Source organism: Stegostoma tigrinum, chromosome 25 (assembly GCF_030684315.1).
Source record: "Stegostoma tigrinum isolate sSteTig4 chromosome 25, sSteTig4.hap1, whole genome shotgun sequence".
NCBI classification, from domain to species: Eukaryota; Metazoa; Chordata; class Chondrichthyes; order Orectolobiformes; family Stegostomatidae; genus Stegostoma; species Stegostoma tigrinum.
Window position 1 is genome coordinate 42811938 of NC_081378.1, and position 20006 is coordinate 42831943.

Below are 20006 nucleotides of genomic sequence, written 5' to 3' on the forward strand. Positions count from 1 at the left end.
CCCAAATATTTCATTTGTGTAACTCCAACACAAGTTTGCATTAGTATGTAAGTTTGCCAAGTCAAAAATAAACTAAATAGGAAATTACAATAGTGCATTCTCATCTAAAATTATGCTAGTTTCCCCTGGGGAAAAGAAGTGGTCCTCTAAAACAAGGTGAGAAGTTGCAAGTGATAACAAAATCTTAACAAGCATAGTTCTGCAGAAAATTAGTAAGTCAGACATCCGTTTCCTAACACCTTTTATTGCAGTGCAAGTTTAAGAGAATCAGGCTGTTTGTTTGCAGGTAATGCCAGCACTACCCTCTTTGAATTTGTTCTCATAGTATGATCTCCCTGGGATAGGAGAAGGTGGGCCAATCCACGACACTGTCATAGAATTTCAGAGATTTTTCGTGTTCCATTAGCTTTTCCAGAAGAACTCCTTTAACATATTGGTCATTTTCCTGGTGAAGGTCTCTGTATCTGCACCACGAGGCAAAAGATATCACTTATTTATTACAAACCAAATGGAAACATAGATTTTCCTGTCAATATAAAATACCTGTGAGAAATACGCCATAATCCCAGAATATTCAGAAGCATGAACGCAGCCAGGAGAAAAAAGAATATGTCCAAATTTCCAACATTCAGATTATTTGGAAACCAGTTACCTGTTGGGAAATAGTAGTGAAAAGGTAAACAGTAAAAGTAATGAACTGACATAGTAGATCTAGCCCCAGTCAGAATGATTCACACTTATATCTATGTATCACACATTCCAGGAACAACATCATTATGTCTGTGCTTGATGAAACCCACTTGACTCTCATCATTTTTCTGCATAATTTTGATCCAGAAGACATCTCCAGCCAAAAGCAGTTGAAACAATTAACGAAGAAAATGTATGATCTAGTAGAAAGCTTTTAATAATGAAAATACCATGAGCAAAACAGTTCCTTTGGCCAATTACTCATATTAAGCAAACTGCACAGAATGTGGGGAATGAATCAATGCCTGAACAAATGTTCTTTTTAATGAATGTACCCATTAACAAGATGCCCATTAACGCAATGCACGATCCTTCAACTGACATTGCTTTGGAAAAATGGAACTGTCCATTTAAAAAAAAATTTAAAAGTATATATGCATAGTCATCTTTTGACTAAGTATTTTGTCTGATTTGAATAGCTTTTCTTGTTAAAACTGTTGCATTAATAATGATATTTCTTTAAACACACCTGTTGGGGTGCGGCATGATGAAATATTTGAATGAATGATTTTATTGTCAGGTACTTCACAGTGAGAAATACAAGAAAGTACAGTGAATAGCTTTGAAAAGTCGCCACAAAATACAGTGCGTTTTGGTGGTTTAAGATAAAGTGAAAAATTAAAAGATAAAGCTTAAAAAAAATATATAGCTCAAAGAACCACCACTGCCTTGTCACTGTCTACACCAGACCCAACAAACATCAAAGTTTCTGATTCACAGATGCCATATCTCACCACTGGACCAATGCACCTACCTGAGCCAGACCCACAATGTCAGAGTCTTTCGCTGCAGCCCACTTTGTTGGTGTTACTGTGACACCCTTACACCCCTGGGCCTTGACCTTGGCCACGTTGACCTAAATTATATAGCATCATACTTAGGATCACGTGGCACAGTTAGTATCCCTACCCCTAGGCTAGAAGGTTTGGACCCAAGTCCTATGTCTGGTAGCAAGCCCAAACAGGGTAACTAAAATAAACTTAAAAACTTAAGATGGGGGCAGAATAGGGCTCCTGAGCTCAGGGCTAACCCACTCCATCTGCTTTGCTTTTTTTTTGTCTCTTTTACTTACCTTTTACTTTACTCATTTACTGTGAAGAATTTGGACAGCATTGGCAGCAGTGAGTTATCCTGTTGCAGAGTTGTGATAAAGAGACTGAGCCTAGTGCAGGGGGAAAGTCCAGCATGGGGACAGAGAGCCCAGTGCGGGGAGAGGAGAGATGGCTCAGTGCAGGGTTGGGGGGTTCCTGGTACGCGAGGAATGGGGAAGGTGTGGGGTGGGTGTTGGAGAGAGAGCATGCAGTCCCGGAATGGGGCCGGGGTGGGGGGAGCGGTCCAGAAGCGGGGCTGGGGCAGAGGATGTGATCCTGGAGCGGAGGCTGGCAAGGCGGGGAGCAGTCCAGGAAAGGGGCCAGGGAGTGGGGAGCGGTCCCGGAGCGGAGGCCGGCAAAGAGGGAGCGGTCAAGGAGAGGAGGCCGGCGAAGGGGACGTGGTCCTGGAGAAAACTTCCCTTGGTACATCTGAGAGCTGGCGTGGAGTGGCCTGGAGGCATGGAGTGGAACGGAGACGGTTGTTGGACTGGGGTTTGGCACGGGTGGTTACACCAAGTGTGGAAGCCCTAATGCTGAGTTACTGCAATGTAATCAGTGATAATGGGAACTGCAGATGCTGGAGAATCCAGGATAACAAAGTGTGAAGCTGGATGATCACAGCAGGCCAAGCAGCATCTCAGGAGCACACTGATGAAGGGTCTAGGCCCGAAACGTCAGTTTTTGTGCTCCTGAGATGCTGCTTGGCCTGCTGTGTTCATCCAGCTTCACACTTTGTTATCTTACTGCAATGTAATGTTTATTTGCAATCTGACTGTAATGGCTATCCTTGTAACTGTCATTTCTAAAAAAAAGTATTCTAAAAATCACTGTAAAGTAATGCAACTACTTTTTATTTATCTTTTTGTATCTAACACTCGTACCTCGGTACTTGTACCTAATAAGGCACCATAAGAGGTGACATTGTAGAACGTTTCACTGTACTCCTGTACTTCCTTACTTGAATACACGTGACAATAAAGGAGAGTCTCATTTCGCTGAACAAGAAGATCAAAAAGCTTTTGATTGAGGTGGTGCCTTTAATTGGCCAGTTGTCACCAGGGAAGTTCTGGGATTATACCCGCTGCCGCCATTAGCCGCAGAAAACTTACAAATGATCCTGAATAAAGTATTCAAATTCAATCAAAAATTTTAATTTGAAGATTATGTCAAATAGTGTTGAAAGCAACAGATGGTTTGGTGATAAAAATGAGCTGAATTCTCACTGACGTGATAGATTGGCTCAGTGGCAGCAACCTGTCTCAGAGATTAGAGGCTGTGCTTTTAAGTTGAATTAAGGATTTGAGCATATCATTCAAATTGATAGTTCAGTGCTATAATAACAAAGTGCTGTTGGTGATTTCATCTGACTGTCTTAGAAGGCCCGATCGTGTTTTCTTTCCAAAAAGCAGAGAATGCCCCTCAGCAATGTTCATTTGCTAACAACTAAAACTGCTTTCTTAATCACTGTCTGTGAAACCTTATCAGTCAGGTGGAAACTGACTGTCATATTTGCTACATGACCACAACTGCAGTTTGATGAAACTTATTCAATGGCCGTGAAGCACATTGGGATGCCCTCAGAATGTGAAAAATGCTGCATTAACACAAATTGTTTCTTACTCTTTCTTCATTTTTTTTTTCTTAACCTTTAATTTTTGCAAGTGAAATGCTAATATTGAAGACTTTGAACTCTGCAGAGGGTATCCTAATCTATGTAATTTAGAAATAAAGGGTTCTATTATTTAAAAAAAAAGTTGTTGCTACTCATCTATTCAATAACCATCTAAGAAGCAACTCAGTTTATTTTTCACAGAAAAGACTACAATTTTCCTATCGGAGTATTCTCATAAATTCCTGGGATGTGCGGTCAGTGAAGCCTGTTAGCGAAGTTTCATCATCTGTCTGAAAGTGAGCAAAACATGTCCTTCAGAAGTCCCTATCGTCAAAAGGAAGTATTTAAGAACCATTAACAATGAGCTGAAACCTCTGACTTCAGAGAAAGGCCCCTGAGGTTCTTCAATATGAGCTTTACAGTAGAGCACAGCTGACCAACTGCATCAATATATTAATAATAAAACCATACTCCTACTCATGTTCATGTTATATGACAAGCAAAACTTACTTGTTAAATTCTATTTTAATTAACAGCAGTCGGCAATTTTTGTTTAAACACAGTCTTTAAGCAAACTGCTCTCACCTCCAGATACTTGGTGGGTAGTATGAATAATCATCGCTCCCACAAAGCAGCCTGCACTATTGAAGAGTGTCATGAACTGCATTGCAATGCCTCGAATGCTCTTTGGAGACAGTCTGAATGTAATCAGCTTACCTGTAAACAAAGGTAGGCATAAAACTCAACGACTTAAAGTAGCTAACTTTCAAAATGCTTTCAATGCTTGCTATGCTGAGTCCTTGGCATGTTTGAATGAAGCAATCGCTTTTATGTTTCAAACAATTCATTGATACATATATGAGCAATAGCCAAACTGAAAAAATGACATCTCTATTCGAATTAAAATAATGAATGGGATTTGTGCTTGGTATAATTTTTAAGACATTTACCTACAGATAAATTTTAGTGAATTCTATTTTATAAATGGTTTACCTGTCACATTAAAATTTATTGGGGAGCAGACTCTGTTATGGAGAAATTGCTTCAAGTACACCCATTGAGATCTGTAACAAGTATATTATGGAGAGGCCAACATAGCTGGAATGTAAAGTAACTTTCTGTATACATACATCTATACACACCAATATGAATAAAATACATGTATTCTTTATGCATATAACAGTTATTTGTTCTGACCTCTGCCAGCAGCAGGGAACCTTACCATAATGGGATGGTAAAGTTAATACATTAAAAATTGTGGGAACCAACCCCATGTCCCCTCAATGTCCATCTTGGTTCCTCTCCAGAAATACAAATTTAGAAGCTCAGTCCCAATTTTTAACAGAAAATTGGCTACGAGCAGTGTCATCAACACTGGCCACAATTAGCTGTGCCTTTCAATGATTTCATTCACCAGGAATCAATTTTACACAGGAAGAAAAGCACAATTATTGGGATGCAATTGTCACAGGAAAGATCAGTTCTATTCTGCCCATTTTTGAAAAGGTGATAATGTACCTTCTTCTTTACTGTTGCTGGTGGTGCAATGTAGCTAATTCTAGGATTTAATCTAAAATGAATGGGTGTAACTTTAAATGATAATTGTCCAATCCAGAACTTGGAGGTGATGGTGCTTCTTATGTTGACTTTCCCTGTGGCAGGATGAGAGGTTGAGTGAGTTCTGCCACAGTGCTTACTGAGTGCAGTGTACTTTTCTCTCCAGCAAGGCTCCACTCTTGGAGTGGATGATTACAGCTTTTGCCCACTAGAGTCAGCACTCTAGTCCGTTATTTGGAAAATTATTAAGCAGTCAACATTTGTCTTATGTAACATTTCCACTTGGATTTCAGCACAGTCTCTTCCTACAGTCTTAAAATATGAAACCTATGCTGTGAGTCAAAATGAAAAGTAAAGCCTTTTCCAATATGAATCACCGATCGCATAAGAGACTTGCACGTACAAGCAGGTGTGACCAATGCCTCAGAGATTCCGAGCAAGAGGTACTGAGGAGCAAGATGAAAGCAAGGCATTGAAGACACAAGGAGCACCTTTCCAGACAGAGTCTGTTCCACTTGCAGAAAGTTTCTCCTGCTCATCTCTGATATCCCAGCGACCACTACAGACAAGACTGCACACAGGTGACCTATAACTGGAAAAAGTTAGAAATCATTTGTGAGTTAATGGTTAGAAGAAGAGCCCATTTCTTGCAGGTCATCCTCTCTTGCAGGCCCATTAAAAGCAACATCAACAAATGCCCATCTATCCATGTTGTTCTTCTTCTTGTTTCTGCTGGGGGCACAGAAAAAAATATCACAGACGAGGGAATTCATATTGTCCATATTCAGAGTTTTGGGTGCAAAGTAGCTTGGTTCTCTGGCACCCCTCTTGGGAGGTGATCCATGCTCCAAATGCAAGTTGCACTCAAAATTGCACTAGCTGTTTTTACTCAAGCTTCTATTCAGACTGATTTACATAATGCCAAACATAGTTTGCCAGAACAATTGACAAATCATTTTGAGTATTATTTTTTTACAAAACTATTGGTTGCTTCAAAGTATGCCTATCCATATTTAAGGGAGTTATTGGTGCAGTTTAATTGATACAGCTGAAAATAAGTTTGTCATGGAACAAATCAAGTATTTTTAACCAGGGTATCAAGTCTACTATCTGTATGTAACACAACTTTAAATGACTAAAAGTAATTTTTTAAACAAAAAACTAAGAGAACAGTATACCTGTCATACTGATGTACTGTCACTACTTTCTTAGTAAACTAAAACAAAATTTGAAAACATTCAAAATATATACTTGCACCAAAAACAGCTTTTACTATTGGCTCTTCTTTGAAGGCCTCAAACTGATACAATTAATGGAAACTTACAATGACAATAAAACTGATCTAGGCACTGGAAAATCGCATGAGCAAGGCTCGCTTCCAGTGCAGTTTTCCTTAAACTGGCACAATAGATCACAGAAATTTGATGCATCAGACATAATTAGCTTGTGAATTTTGCTTTATGTTTCTCCAGTAAAGTACCATGGGACATTTCATTCCAATAAAGGCACTGAATAAACATGAGTTGTTGTTGACATTCTGTGATCTTTTGCATTGATTTGGCCAGTTTTGGGGAAAAGTGCAGCAAAGAAATACAGTGCATGCCAGCAGAAATTCCAGATCCATATTATTCTACCTTATAATTTGCCTTTTGAATGAGCCTGAGATTTTTGCCTCCATCACCCTGAATCAAACTCACTGTTGTTCACTTTTCCATTTTGTTGACGCACCTCAATGCAAGTTGTTGGACCTTGCTGTGCACAAACCTGCAGCTGGGTTTGTCAACATTACAACTGTCACAGCACTTCAAAACCACTTCATTCACTGTGAAATGATCTGAGATAACCTGGAATCTGAAAGATACTATCTAAAGACATAAGATACATTATTTTGATTTTAACTCTCATAACTGGACACCCAGTTTTCTTTACCACTGCTCCACAGTGATATATCAATTGTCTAATTGTCCTTAAGTGCCAACTAATGGTTACTTAAGGGCTTCATTTTCATCCAGCCAGTATTTTACTCATGTGTGAGGCTCCTTCTCCACACCATACTGGAAGGCTGACAGGTTTAGCAGTGTGGGCAGGTACCAGGCGAGGTACCAAGGGACGTGGTGGGGCTGGCATTGGTGTAGGGGTGGAGTTCATTTATTGGGCGATGGTCATATCAGAGACAAAACCTTGCCCTCACAGTCACTGGTCCATCCTAATCCCCCACTCCAGGTTCTTGAACACAGGCCCACCACCCTCCATTCCCTTTATCCACCCTCTCAGAAATCCATGACCATGAGCTTAGCTTTCAACCCAGCTTCCTCAGCTTTGGAGACATCTTACAGTATTAGTAGTGGCCACTGCTCCTGGCTTGTACTTCCGGGAGGTGAGCTGGTGATTACCCAGCAGCTCAATAAGGCAGAAATTCCTAAAAATGTGTCATACCAGACTTGGAACATGAGCTCTGTTTCTCTCTCTACAGTTGCTGCCAGACCTGCTGAGTTTCTCCAGCACTTTCTATTTTGATTTCAGTTCTCTAAAGTGGGACCTCCTCCCAGGTGAAAGGAAGGACACCTTTCTTTAACCTGGTTAACACTACTCCCAATATTATATTGCTTCATGTCCACCACTGGGGACCACAGGTAGGCTGTCAGCTGACATTTTAGTCAGAAGGGGTGGGACTGTAGTTCCCTGTAAAGACCAACCCCATTAATTTAGGTTTGAAACAGTGGAAGGCTCCAACCCATAACAGTTCACATACAATACCTTGCCTCCTTCCTCTAACAAACATACCCATATTTTTCCTCCAAGTGGACCCTTAAAATAATGCACATGTGCAAGAATCCTAAGGGGACAATGGAAAGCAGTAAATGAAGAGAATAGCTAGAGAGAACATTCCCATGATCTTTTTCTTTCTTAGCCAGGTCTTGTTTCACCCTGACACTTTGTCCTGAATTTCCATTGGTCTCAGTAATCGCTCTAAGGATATGTTTATCATAGAATCATTGATTCATCGAATCTCTACAGTGTGGAAACAGGCCCTTCAGCCCAACAAGTCTACAACAATCCTCAGAGTAGCCTACCCTGACCCATCCCCCCATAACTCACCTAGCCTACACATCCCTGAACACTATGGGTAATTTAGCATGGCCAATCCACCTAACCGGAACATCTTTGGACTGTGGTAGGAAACCAGAGCACCCGGAGGAAGCCCAAGCAGACGCAGGGAGAATGTGCAAACTGCACGCAGACAGCCACCTGAGGGTGGAATCGTGGAAGGATATGTTTGGGGAGGTGATGGCCTAGTGGTATAATTGCTGGACTGTTAATCCAAAGGCCCAGATAATGTTCTGGAGACCCAGTTTGAATCCTCCCATGGTAGATGGTGGAATTTGAATTAAATAAAAATCTGGAATTAAGACTCTAATGATGACCATGGACCATTGTCAATTGTTGGAAAAACCCAACTGGTTCACTAATGTCTTTCACAAATGGAAAGCTGCCATCCTTACCTGGCCTGGCCTACAAGTGACCCCAGACCCACAACAGCGTGGTTGACACTTAACTGGACTCAGGGTAATTAGGGATGGGCAATAAATGCTGGCCTATCCAGCGATGCCCACATTCTGTGAATGAATGGAAAAAAAAATGATTTCTGGAAAACCAGACTATATAACTTTTCACCAGGCACTTGGAAATTCACTTGCTGAAACAATTCCTCCAAATTGGATCAGCTATTTTTCTGATTAGATGTAGTTTGTTATTCCAGTCATCTTTTTCCAAGAATGCCAGCTCAGGGAGAGAAAGTTTTTGCAGGAAACTGGTAATACATAAAGCAAACAAGATGAGTAAATCATTGCTAACAGTCAAGCTTTGGAAAATGTAAGTTATTCAAGGGCAGATGTGACAGCTTAATGTTGGTGCTCATCACCCATGAGATATGTAGATATTAATCTTCAATACTATAAAAACATGATTTGATGTGTACAGCATTTATTGCAGAACTATCATTTCTATTACAGTCTCTGTGATCTGAAGAAACCAGAACATGTTTAAAAATTCAGAATATGGCGAGTAAAAACCCAACATTTTTATAACATAATGCAAAAAATCAACAGGAAGTATTGATAGCTTTTGGGTAGGTTTTCCAAATATGTATTAGTAGTCTTAGGAATAAAGTACTTCCTTACTTCCCTCCCCCCCATCTCCTTCCTGTTGTCCTTTGCTTGGATGCAGCTCCACACGTGTGTCCAGCTCTTCCACACCTTGTGCAGTTACCTATGTGAATTTTGATGGGGAGTGAATGTGGAACTCATTACACCTACCTCCTATCCTGACTTCACCCAATATCTACAACTGCACGTTCCACTGGAACAGGAACCACTGGAGAGAGCTCCAGAACAGGGATCGTTCTCGACCTTTATTCTCTCCCCAGCCATGAAACCATAGGATCACATATTGTTATACAGATCAAGTTAACTAGTACACCACAAATCAGAAATGAACCTGGAATCTCCTATCATGTGTGGGTTCAGAATTGTCAGACCAGGAAGGGAAGGGCTTATCCTCAATCCTCCTAGTAGTTACATGAGGAAACAATAACAAACCCATTTCATGAATGTTGTTGGATAAGGGTGTAATGATGTGAATATCTTGAAGGAATGAGACACATTTTGTATATCTTCCTCATTGTCTCTGCAACAATATCCATCATTTTACTGTAACATGTACCCAATTGTTTTTTCTTAGCTATTCATGGGATGAGGGTGCCAGAATTTATTGCCAATCCCAGGGGACAGTTAAGAATCAACCACATTGCTGTGGGTCTGAAGTCACATGTAGGCCAGACCAGGTAAGGATGGCAATTTCCTTCCCTACAGGGCATTAGTGAACCAGATGGGCTTTTCTGACAATCAACATGGTCATCATTAGACTCTGAATGCCAGGTTATTATTGAAGTTGAAAATTCCAGCATAATCCGCGGCCGGATTTGAACCCGGGTCCCCATAACATTACCTGGGCCTCTAGATTAACAGCCCAGCAATAATACCACTGGCCATCACCTCCCACCTTTGCACGTTATTAATATCAATAAATCTTTTCACAGCAACAGCCTCTTCTCATTAGGCTACCAACTGGTTGTTGTCTACTGCAAAGATGATGTCAGCAGCGTTCTATAGTGTGATTTTGAGTCTCCAGAAGCACTAGTTCTCAGATATATTGCGAGAGCATTGTATTTGGGTCTCGTCCCCTTCATTTCAGATCTTATGCTCATCTCATCTCCCCAGTTGAGGGAGGCATGTGGCTGAAGAGAAGGCAGGTGATATTACTGCTGCTGGCGCTAATGGCAGTGATGAGCCTATACTTTAGACCCTCTAGCAGACATGGAAGGTGGAGCTGAATAGGCTGATTGCTGGGTGGCAGCTAAAGTACTGGGCTCGTGAAATGACTTCCACGCAGTTATCAATCATATATAATGCAGCAATGGCACTCGCTGAGAACAAAAATCTCTGATCTGGCTATGGATGGAGCTTTTCAATTTCATTGCTAAAAAACCCCCAGCTTGTCAGTTTCATTGAGGAAGTCCTGCATGCTGTGCAGTCCATTTCTACAGTCCAATGAGATGCAGGCACAGCATGGAGTTCCTGCACTGTTGGTGTCCACCACAAATTTGCATTGTCTTTTGCTTTCCTTTCCCCGTTGTCACAGGGATCCCCCTGGTGCATTCCCAACCTGCCTCTGGAAAAACCTAAAGGGGGCTAGATCGCATCGAGATCCCAACCCAATGTAATTTTCCACACTTTTTCTGCTCCACCTGTCACCAAAGCCACCTCCACTGGCCTGGAAAAATTTCATAATTAAAAACTGCAAGTGCTGGGATTAATCAACTGATGTGGCAGTGCCTGTGGTCTGAGAAACAGCTGAATGTTCTAGGTCTGTGACCTGCTTGGTGCAAGTGAATTCCTTGAAACATTTTGAGGTTGAGATATATGCTACATTCCTGCAGCTTCTTTCCCAATTGTGGAAACCCAGCAGACCAGGTGAGAAAGACAATGTGTCATGAAATATGTGAACAAAGAGGCAACATTAGGAATGTTGCTGGAAAAGCTCAGCAGGTCTGGCTGCATCTGTGACCCTTCCTCAGAACTGATGGTAGGTGGGAAACATTGCCTTATATACAGAAAGTAGGAAAGGGGATGGGGTAGGGAGTAAACTACAGGATAAAGGGTAGAGCTCAAAGAGAGAGAAGGGCAGTTGGATAGACGAAGGAATCGATATTGACCTGGCTAGGAGGGTGACTAGTTGTTAATGGGGACTATTGACCTTGTGGACCTCTGGACTCAATATCGAGTTCAATAATTTTAGGGCCTAAAGTCTCCCTTATCCTAGTCCCCTACCCCACATACCAGGCCTTGTTATCAAACAGCCTGCCATTACACACCACCTGTTGTTAGTCACTAACAGTCCCCATTAACAACCATTCACCCTCCTAGCCAGATTGTTAGCAACTCCTTTGTCTATCCAACTGCTCTTCGCAGTCTTTGGACTCTATTCTATCATTTATTCCCTACCCCATTGCCCTCCCTATTTTCTGCATATAAGCCGATGTTTTCCCAGCTACCATCAGTTCTGAGGAAGGGTCACCAGACCCGAAATGTTAGCACTGATGTTTTATTCGCAGATGCTGCCAGACCTGCTGAGCTTTCCCAGCAATTTCTGTTCTTGTTCCTGATTTACAGCATCCGCAGTTCTTTTGGTTTTTATTTAACATTAGTTAAATAAATATTTAACAATATGTTGGCTATTGACCACCTACCCATCTGTGCCAACGGTGGTGGTGATAACGGGTCTCTACGAACAGATCGTAAGCAGGCTCCAACATATTCCAGGAAAGGTGTAAGCAGCAATACAGGAAGGAGACCAATTGCATTCAGTGTTGCTATTGGAAGGAGAAATCCCCTCAGGTTCAGATTCGAGTGCATTGTTTGAATAAAATATGCTGAAGGGATCTGCAGTTATAAATGGTAATGTTATTTTGACAAATTGTTTTATCTTGCAATGCATAATTGACATAAGTAAATATCTCTAAATAGCTTTCTATACATGAAATTCACTCAAATATTTACAACAATTAAGTTACAAAATATAACATGAAATTTGCAGACTAGTATAAGATACAAACATCATTAGCCACCAGTAAAAACGTTGCTGAAGTGTATCTTGTAGACAGTACTCACTGCTGTCCCAGTGCAACGGTGGTACTGTAAACGAATGTCTAAAGTGGGGCCTGTGAGGCAAGTTCATTTGTTCTTGATGGTCTATAACGTCTGGCATACTGTTGGAGCGGCATTCATCCAGACAACTTGATGATGATGTAAACTTACCCATTACGTTTTAAATACTTATGGATCTGAATCCATAAATCTTTCTGCTCCTTTGCTTCTTTTTAAAGTTTTTTTTTCATTTTGTGATTATTTACAATCCTTATCTAAAATACATCAGCTCACATCAATGTAAAGTTCATTTAACTAACTTCCCTAAAACCTTCTGGAATTGGACAGTTTGCTTCTTTGTTAAATATGCTATTTTTGTATTGTCTAAAGAAATTGAAATATTCAAGACAAGATTATTTATATAATATATAGACAGAGAATATCAACAGTCCCAACCTTTCCCCTGAATTCCATTTCGTATATAATATAATATCCTTTACCTAACGCTTTTGCCAAACTGCTTCATTCACTTTAATAGCTTATAGCTCAAATGCGCTATCTTATTGAAGACATTTTGAATTCTTTTATACACAGCTTCAATTATCGGCCTTGTTTACTTCTAAAAGTCCTCTATTATGTTTCTCAGACATGATTTAACTTTTACAAATTTGTCCTTAATTAGCCCATATCCTCCAGGTTTGTATTTCGTTTTCTACCATGACATGTGACCATTATTGATGTTAGGCTATCTAGTCAATAGTTACTTTGATTATGATTGTATTCTCTATCTTGAATCATTACACTGGTCTGTTCTCTGGAAAAGCTTCTGTATCAAAAGATTCAAATGCTATTACTCTCTCACTTCTCTTAGCACTGGGGGAATGAATGGTCCTGGGCTACTCTCTTTCCCATTTTGAACTACACTGTTTGTTTAATTTCTTACCTATTTTTCCCTTTTCGTACTCCTTCACTCCCACCATAATTCTATGAAAACAAGACAGAGTGCGTCCATTTAGTACCTTCACAAGTCCATCTTGCGTAATGGGATTTCCCATTTTACCTTTAATTATTCGTATGCATTCTTTACACTATTTCTTTATTCATTTCTAAAATTATTTCCCTTTCTCCTTTATTTTCCATCACAATCCGTCTGTACATTTTCTAGTATTCTGGCTTCCCCTTTACATTTGTGATATGTTGCTAGGTTTTATTTTGTGCTACCTACTGTATTTCTTTCTGTTTTACCTGGTTTTCTTTAATTTTGCTTTGAATTTCACAGAATGAGAAACGAATGACCAAAGGGAATGTGAACTCATTAAAGACAGGCAATCAGAGGTAATGCAATGCTGGATTATTAGATGGCTGATGAGTACATTTCATTATTTTTGAGAAATAAGAGTTTCATCAGAGGTACAAGAAAACATTTATGAATTAAAGAGAGGATCATTCAACAGGTCATTTCCATCTCTGGGAATTTCTGGTTTTCAACCTCAGCGACCTGAATAATTTCTTTGAAGGATTGACTCAGTTTATTTGAAATCACACGATACCAGGTTATGGTCCAACAGGTTTATTTGAAATCACAAGCTTTTTGAGCACTGCTGCTTTGTCAGGTGAAGTCAGGGCTTCATGGGATGAAGGAAAAGCTTGTGTAATTTCAAATAAACCTGTTCGGACTACAACCAGGTATTTGTGTGACTTCTGACATTGTCCACCCCAGTCCAAAGACTGGCACCTCCACAGCAGTTTATTTGATTACACAAGTTGTTACAACCAGCTGAAGCTGCTTACCTGAAGTATGCAGAACCTGTATAGAATCTGAAAGGCAAACAGTGGAATTAATCTGAAAAGGCATTTGACATTGTTCACATGGGCTTCGCTGTACCAGCCACCGTAGTTCTCCTTGGCTCGGTCCAACCAGTTGCTCACGTCTCCGCTGATGTGACGATATCTCATACAACACATCTTCACAGCGTTGACTAAAACACCAAAAAACATCATCAAGGAGCCACCTGCTAATAAAGATTGAAAGTAAATGTACGTTAATGATCTCTTTGACATGTAACATGATTTGACGTTAAGTTTGTATATTGTTTGGTTCAACCTTGGTAACGTACTTTGAGCATTGATGGAGTCAGTGGGTAGGAAGTGGAGTTTGTAAAAGGGACCGACAACAATGGTTTTGGTTTTGGAGCAACACATCTGCTCGTGTGCCCATTTGTCTGTCCTCGGCATGCTGCAGTGTGAACTGGACGAACAAGACCTCATCTTCAGACTAGGCACTTTTCACCCTTTGCACTTAATATGAGTTCAAAACATTCAAATTGTGAACCCACTCCCATTCCTTTCCCTTCTCTTAGCTTTACTTGTTACTTTCTCTGTGACTATATTCTCTCTCTCCTCCCCCCACCCTAGTGGGACTATCTGTTCTTTCCAGTCGGGCAGTTAGACACACCATTGTTCTGCCATTCTCACATTCCAATCACTTAATCTGAACGATCAACATCCTTTCTGCCCCAATTATTGCATACACACTGCTTCCCTCCACACTTCATGTCAACTCTGATGAAGAGTCATTTGGACTCAAGACATTAGCTTGCTTAGTCTCCGTGGATGCTCCTGACCCACTGTGATCTCCAACATTTGTTGATTATTTGGAGGAAGTTTCTGCTCATCCAGTATTAGAGATAGTAGGAACTGCAGATGCTAGAGAATCTGAGATAACAAGGTGTAGAGCTCGATGAACAGAGAAGGCCTAGCAGCATCAGAGGAGTCGGAAAGCTGACAGTTCAGGCTGAAGAAGGGTCTGGGCCCAAAACATCAGCGTTCCTGCTCCTCTGATGCTGCTTGGCCTACTGTGTTCATCCAGCTCTACACCTTGTTATCTCTCGTCCAGTATTAGATGTGGGATAAACAGTCAGGCCTATACAGGCCCTCTCTGATGAAGGGTCTAGGCCCGAAACGTCAGCTTTTGCGCTCCTGAGATGCTGCTTGGCCTGCTGTGTTCATCCAGCCTCACATTTTATTATCTTGGAATTCTCCAGCATCTGCAGTTCCCACTATCTCAGGCCTATACAGGCATTGGTAGAGTTGCAAAAAGAGTAGTGGAGCTGGACGTTATCAGCAGGACATGTGTAGCCTGACACTGTTTTTTCATGTGATGTTGCAGAGGGACAGCATGTGGTTACAAAATAGGGAGAGCCAAGGATAGATCCTGAGGGATAGCTCAGTGAGAATGTGAAGAGGAGCCACTGCAAGTGATTTTCTGGTTGTGATCCAATGAATAAAATTGGAACCAGGTGACTGCAGTCCATCCAACTGGACAAGAGTGGAGAGGTGTTGGAGGAGAATGATATGGTTAAGTCCCAGCTTCCACAGAAAATCTGAACAACCCTCAATTGCTGAGAATGGTGTAGTGATTGGAACAATGTCAGCTAGCTGAACCTCGTAGAATATGACTCACTCAAAGTTAGTAAGAACTGCCAATGCCGGAGTGTGAGATAACACAGTGTGGAGTTGGAGGATCACAACAGGCCTGGCAGCGTCAGAAGAGCAGGAAAGTTGATGTTCAGGTCAGGACCCTTCTTCATAAATGGGGGAGGGGAAGGGGTTTCTGAAATAAATAGAGAGAGGAAGGGAGCCTGTGATAGCAGATAGGTAGTGGTGGGGACTGGTCATTGAGGTAGGAGGAGCAGATAGGTGGAAGACAATACTCATTGACCTGTTTGTCTTCTCTCCCACCAATCTGCTCCTCCCACCTCTCTGACCAATCCCTACCACTACCTACCTGCAATCACTGCACCCCCTCTATTCATTTCAGAGACGCCTTCCCTTCCCCCATTTCTGAAGAAGGGTACCGACCCGAAATGTCAGCTTTCCTGCTCCTCTGTTGCTGCCTGGCCTGCTGTGTTTCTCCAGCTACACACTGTGTTATCTCATAGAATATGAGTTCCCTGCTTGGGGTTGTTAATCTCGTCCAATCAGGGAGGCCTGGCTGACAGATATAAACAGGAATGTCGGGGGTTTTGCTCACTCTAGGAGCTGGCTCTGAGCTAGCTAGGTCAGTGTCATGTACATGTAAATAAAGGGTGACTTGGTGATGGGATACTAGCCTTTGTGGAATTATTTCAGATGGGTCCTGGGAAAATGTGGCCTCACTCTATAAGTGGAGTATGAGAAACAGCTGTAATTATGACTGTTTCTCCTCCTTGTTAGACCATTGTCTACTTATTGAATTCCTCTCTTGAGAAATCCAGTCTGGAAGACATTGCAGCCGCAACACTTGACCTCGCTCTATAAATGGTTCCCCAACCATACAAATTTTAAAACATTTTCAAAAACTAGATAGGTTGAGACTTTGGAGAAAGTCACTTTGATTACCATGACTGGGGAATGAACCTGCTTGGAAAGATTCATACATGGAATTCTGGGAAAGGTGGGCTTGGGTTTGAGAAGCAGCTAAATGGACGACAGGTCAAGTATTTGGGACAAAACTGAGGCTGGAGATGGCGCAATTATTTCCAAAGGTGGCAGGATCAAGTCTTATTATTTTTAAGGAGAGAACGGACAATGATAATTTGAAAAAGAAGGCAACATTATCCCAAGAGAGAACAAGAATGATATTTGCTAACACGGGAGCTCAGAAGAGAAATTGCAGCTGTTTAAACCAGTTGAGGCCTCACAATACCATGTGGGAGGGAGTTCCAGGATTTCAATAGAACAACAATGAAAGAATAGAGATACACTTCTAAATGGAGATGGGCATTGGACTTTTGTGACCTGGAAAGGATCTTGTTGGTGATTGCATTCATGCATCCGCTCATTAGTTTTGCTCTCTGACATCTGTGTTGGTGCAATGTTGGTTAGGTAGGCTGTACGTCTCAACAATTGCCTGATCAAAAAACATCTTCCTTTCACTTTTCATAACAGGCAAAGTACAGATTGTGCTCAACCAGCTCATATTTGCAAAACCTGAAACAGAATGCCTATTGTTAGATGTGATTCTGTGATTTGGCAGTGCTTGCTTAACGATCCTGAGTAACAACATGAAAAACCAATTTAAGATAACCAGGAGAACTTGCAAGATAGCTTAGTTATGTTTGCCAGAGGCAATGTATGTTTATATGCAAGGATTCAGTCTCTGCAAATAAAAGGAATATGTTTAAAGCCTTACTCTTTTCTCAATTACCCAGAGGCTGGGGGAAACCAGTGGTTTTTTTCCATGGCAGGACCTTGTCCAATCAGAGTTGACTTGCCAATAAATCGGCCTGTATTCTCTCCCCTGTAATGTGATTGTTTGAGATTTGGCATTCTTGCATTGGTGCTATTGAGTGCAAGGTGAAAACTTCCAGCAATATGCCTGTATTTTCAGCAACTTTCACAATCTCTGACATCACTTTCTCACTCTGTGCCATTGCTTCAGTTTTACTGAGATGAATCTCATAGAATCCCTGTGTGGAAGCAGGCTATTCAGCCCATTGAGTTCACATCAGTCCTCCAAAGACCATCCAACCCAGGCCCACCCTATAACACTGCATTTCCAATGCCGAATGCACAATCCCTGGACGCTATGGGCAATTTAGTATGGCCAATCCACCCAACTTGCACACCTTTAGTCTGTGGGAGGAAACCCAGGCAAATACTTGGAAGGCTGTGCAAACTCCATTCACAGTCACCTGAGGCTAGAATTGAACCCAGGTCCCTGGCACTATGAGACAGTTGTGCTAACCACTGAGCCACCATGCCACCCCATCTGTATGCTAATCTGAATCATATTGAAAACAATGTGGGCTGGAAGAGAGAGAGGAGAATTGTAGGACAGAATTTTTGCCTTGGCCTGTCACTTTAAACGATGATGTTGTTAATTAACCTGTTGCTGGTGGGGAATCATTTGTTTTAATTCACTGTGATAGTACCATATACTAGAATCACAGCACAGATTGCAGCACTGCTAAAAAGGAATCACTGTAGCAAACCAAGCACGTAATTAATTTAAGGCTGTCAGCATTGCCATTTGGCGGAGCTTTTCCAGCTCACTGCTCCTAAAATGTCAAGCACAATTTCCTTGTGCCAGGCTAATTCAGTTTCTACATAACAATTTGCAATGATACTCACAGGTGCTACTATAAGTGAAACAATTTGAAATCAAATCCATTATTGAAGCTGCAAATAGCACTGTCTCCACAAGAATCACCATCAACATAACATCAAATTGCTCCCTGAACTGCCTTTAGTGACAGCACTGTATGAACCTGAATCAGTTTATGGAACAATGTTAATGACCAGCTTCAATCTTCAAAGGGCCTGTTTGACAACTGTCACAGACTGCTCAGAGCTGTGATAACTGAACTATGGGCATTGTATAGCTTAATGTCTTTTGACCAAACAGTGACTTTCAGAACTCATTTTAATTGCCACTGCATTAACAACTCTGGGTTTGGATCCCTTGAGCATGTTTAACCATACTGCCTTAGCAATTGCATTTACATGGCACCTTTAAACATCCCAGAGGATGTGCAGAGGCGCAAGAAATTAGATTGCCCTTGGATCAAGGAGGAGAGATGAGAAGCTTACTTACGTGAATGAGTTTTACAGAGAATCTGAAAAGAATTAAGGAGAGCGGAGAGGCAGAGTGTTTATGAAGGGAGAGCGAGAACTAGGCCAGCTAAAAACATTGCCACCAGCAGGGGGCTGCAGAGGGAGGCACATGATGCACCAGAAGCTGGAGTAAGGTGCACCAGGATTTCAGCAGCACTAGTTTGCAGAGCTAGAGGAGATTATGGAGATGGGGTTGGGGTCAGATCAGGAAGAAGTTTAAATACAAATATTGAGAATTTAATTTTCAGGAATTGGGGAGTGGGGGTCTAACAGAAATCCAGAAAGACGGAAACATTTTTCCCAACTCCAAGACTGAAAGATACAGAAATATTTGATGGCGCTTCAATCCTTTGCTGTCTTCCATTGACTCTCAGCAGTTCATTAACATTATACTATGTCTATGCACTGCTGGCATTCTAGACCTTGGAGCCTATGTTAGACCCCAGTGTCTAGCATTCTAGACCTTGGATGACAAAGAAGACGGTCTGCTAGAAAGTAAGGAGAAACAGTTTCCACTGTGAGGAAAAATCAGTGACTAAAGGTCAATGGTTTCAAATAAAAGCAGAGCAGATTTAAGGAGAAATCTCTTTGTGCAGCATGCTTGAACTCACTGCCTGAAATAATGTTGAAAGCTGAATTGGTAATACAATCCAACAAGGAGTTATATAATGATTGACATTCAGTGGTGTTACCATCACTGAACTTCCCACCATCAACATCCTGGGGGTTATCATTGACCAGAAACTCAACTGGACTCACCACATAAACACAGTGACTGCAAGAGCAGGCCAGAGGCTGGGAATACTGCGGTGAGTAACTCACCTCCTGACTCCTCAAAGCCTGTTCACCATCTACAAGGCACAAGTCAGGAGTGTGATGGAATACTCCCCACTTGCCTGGATGATTGCAGCCCCAACAACATTCAAGAATCTTGACACCATCCAGGACAAAGCAGCCTGCTTGAATGGCACCGTATTCACAAGTATCCACTTCCTCCATCACTGTAGCAGCAGTGTGTACTACCTACAAAATGCACTGCAGAAATTCACCAGAGATCCTCAGACAGCACCTTTCAAAGCTATGGCCATTTCCATCTAGAAGGACAAGGGCAGCAGACATATGAGAACACTACCAGCTTTAAGTTTCCCTCCTAGCCACTCGCCATCCTGACTTGCAAATATATTGCTGTTGCTT

The 20006-nt window shown here is 41.5% G+C and overlaps 1 protein-coding gene across 1 annotated transcript in view; it reads right to left on the bottom strand.

Moving 5' to 3' along the window:
- Nucleotides 1-319: 319 nt before the first annotated feature.
- Nucleotides 320-20006, bottom strand: part of slc15a5 (solute carrier family 15 member 5) — a 28216-nt gene continuing 8529 nt past the window's right edge. The window contains exons 4-9 of the mRNA XM_059654803.1: nt 14007-14227; nt 11819-12011; nt 5414-5602; nt 4039-4170; nt 544-652; nt 320-464 (exon numbers count right to left, since the gene is read on the bottom strand). Coding sequence (XP_059510786.1) covers nt 320-464; nt 544-652; nt 4039-4170; nt 5414-5602; nt 11819-12011; nt 14007-14227 — 989 coding nt within the window. The remainder of the gene's footprint in view (nt 465-543; nt 653-4038; nt 4171-5413; nt 5603-11818; nt 12012-14006; nt 14228-20006) is intronic.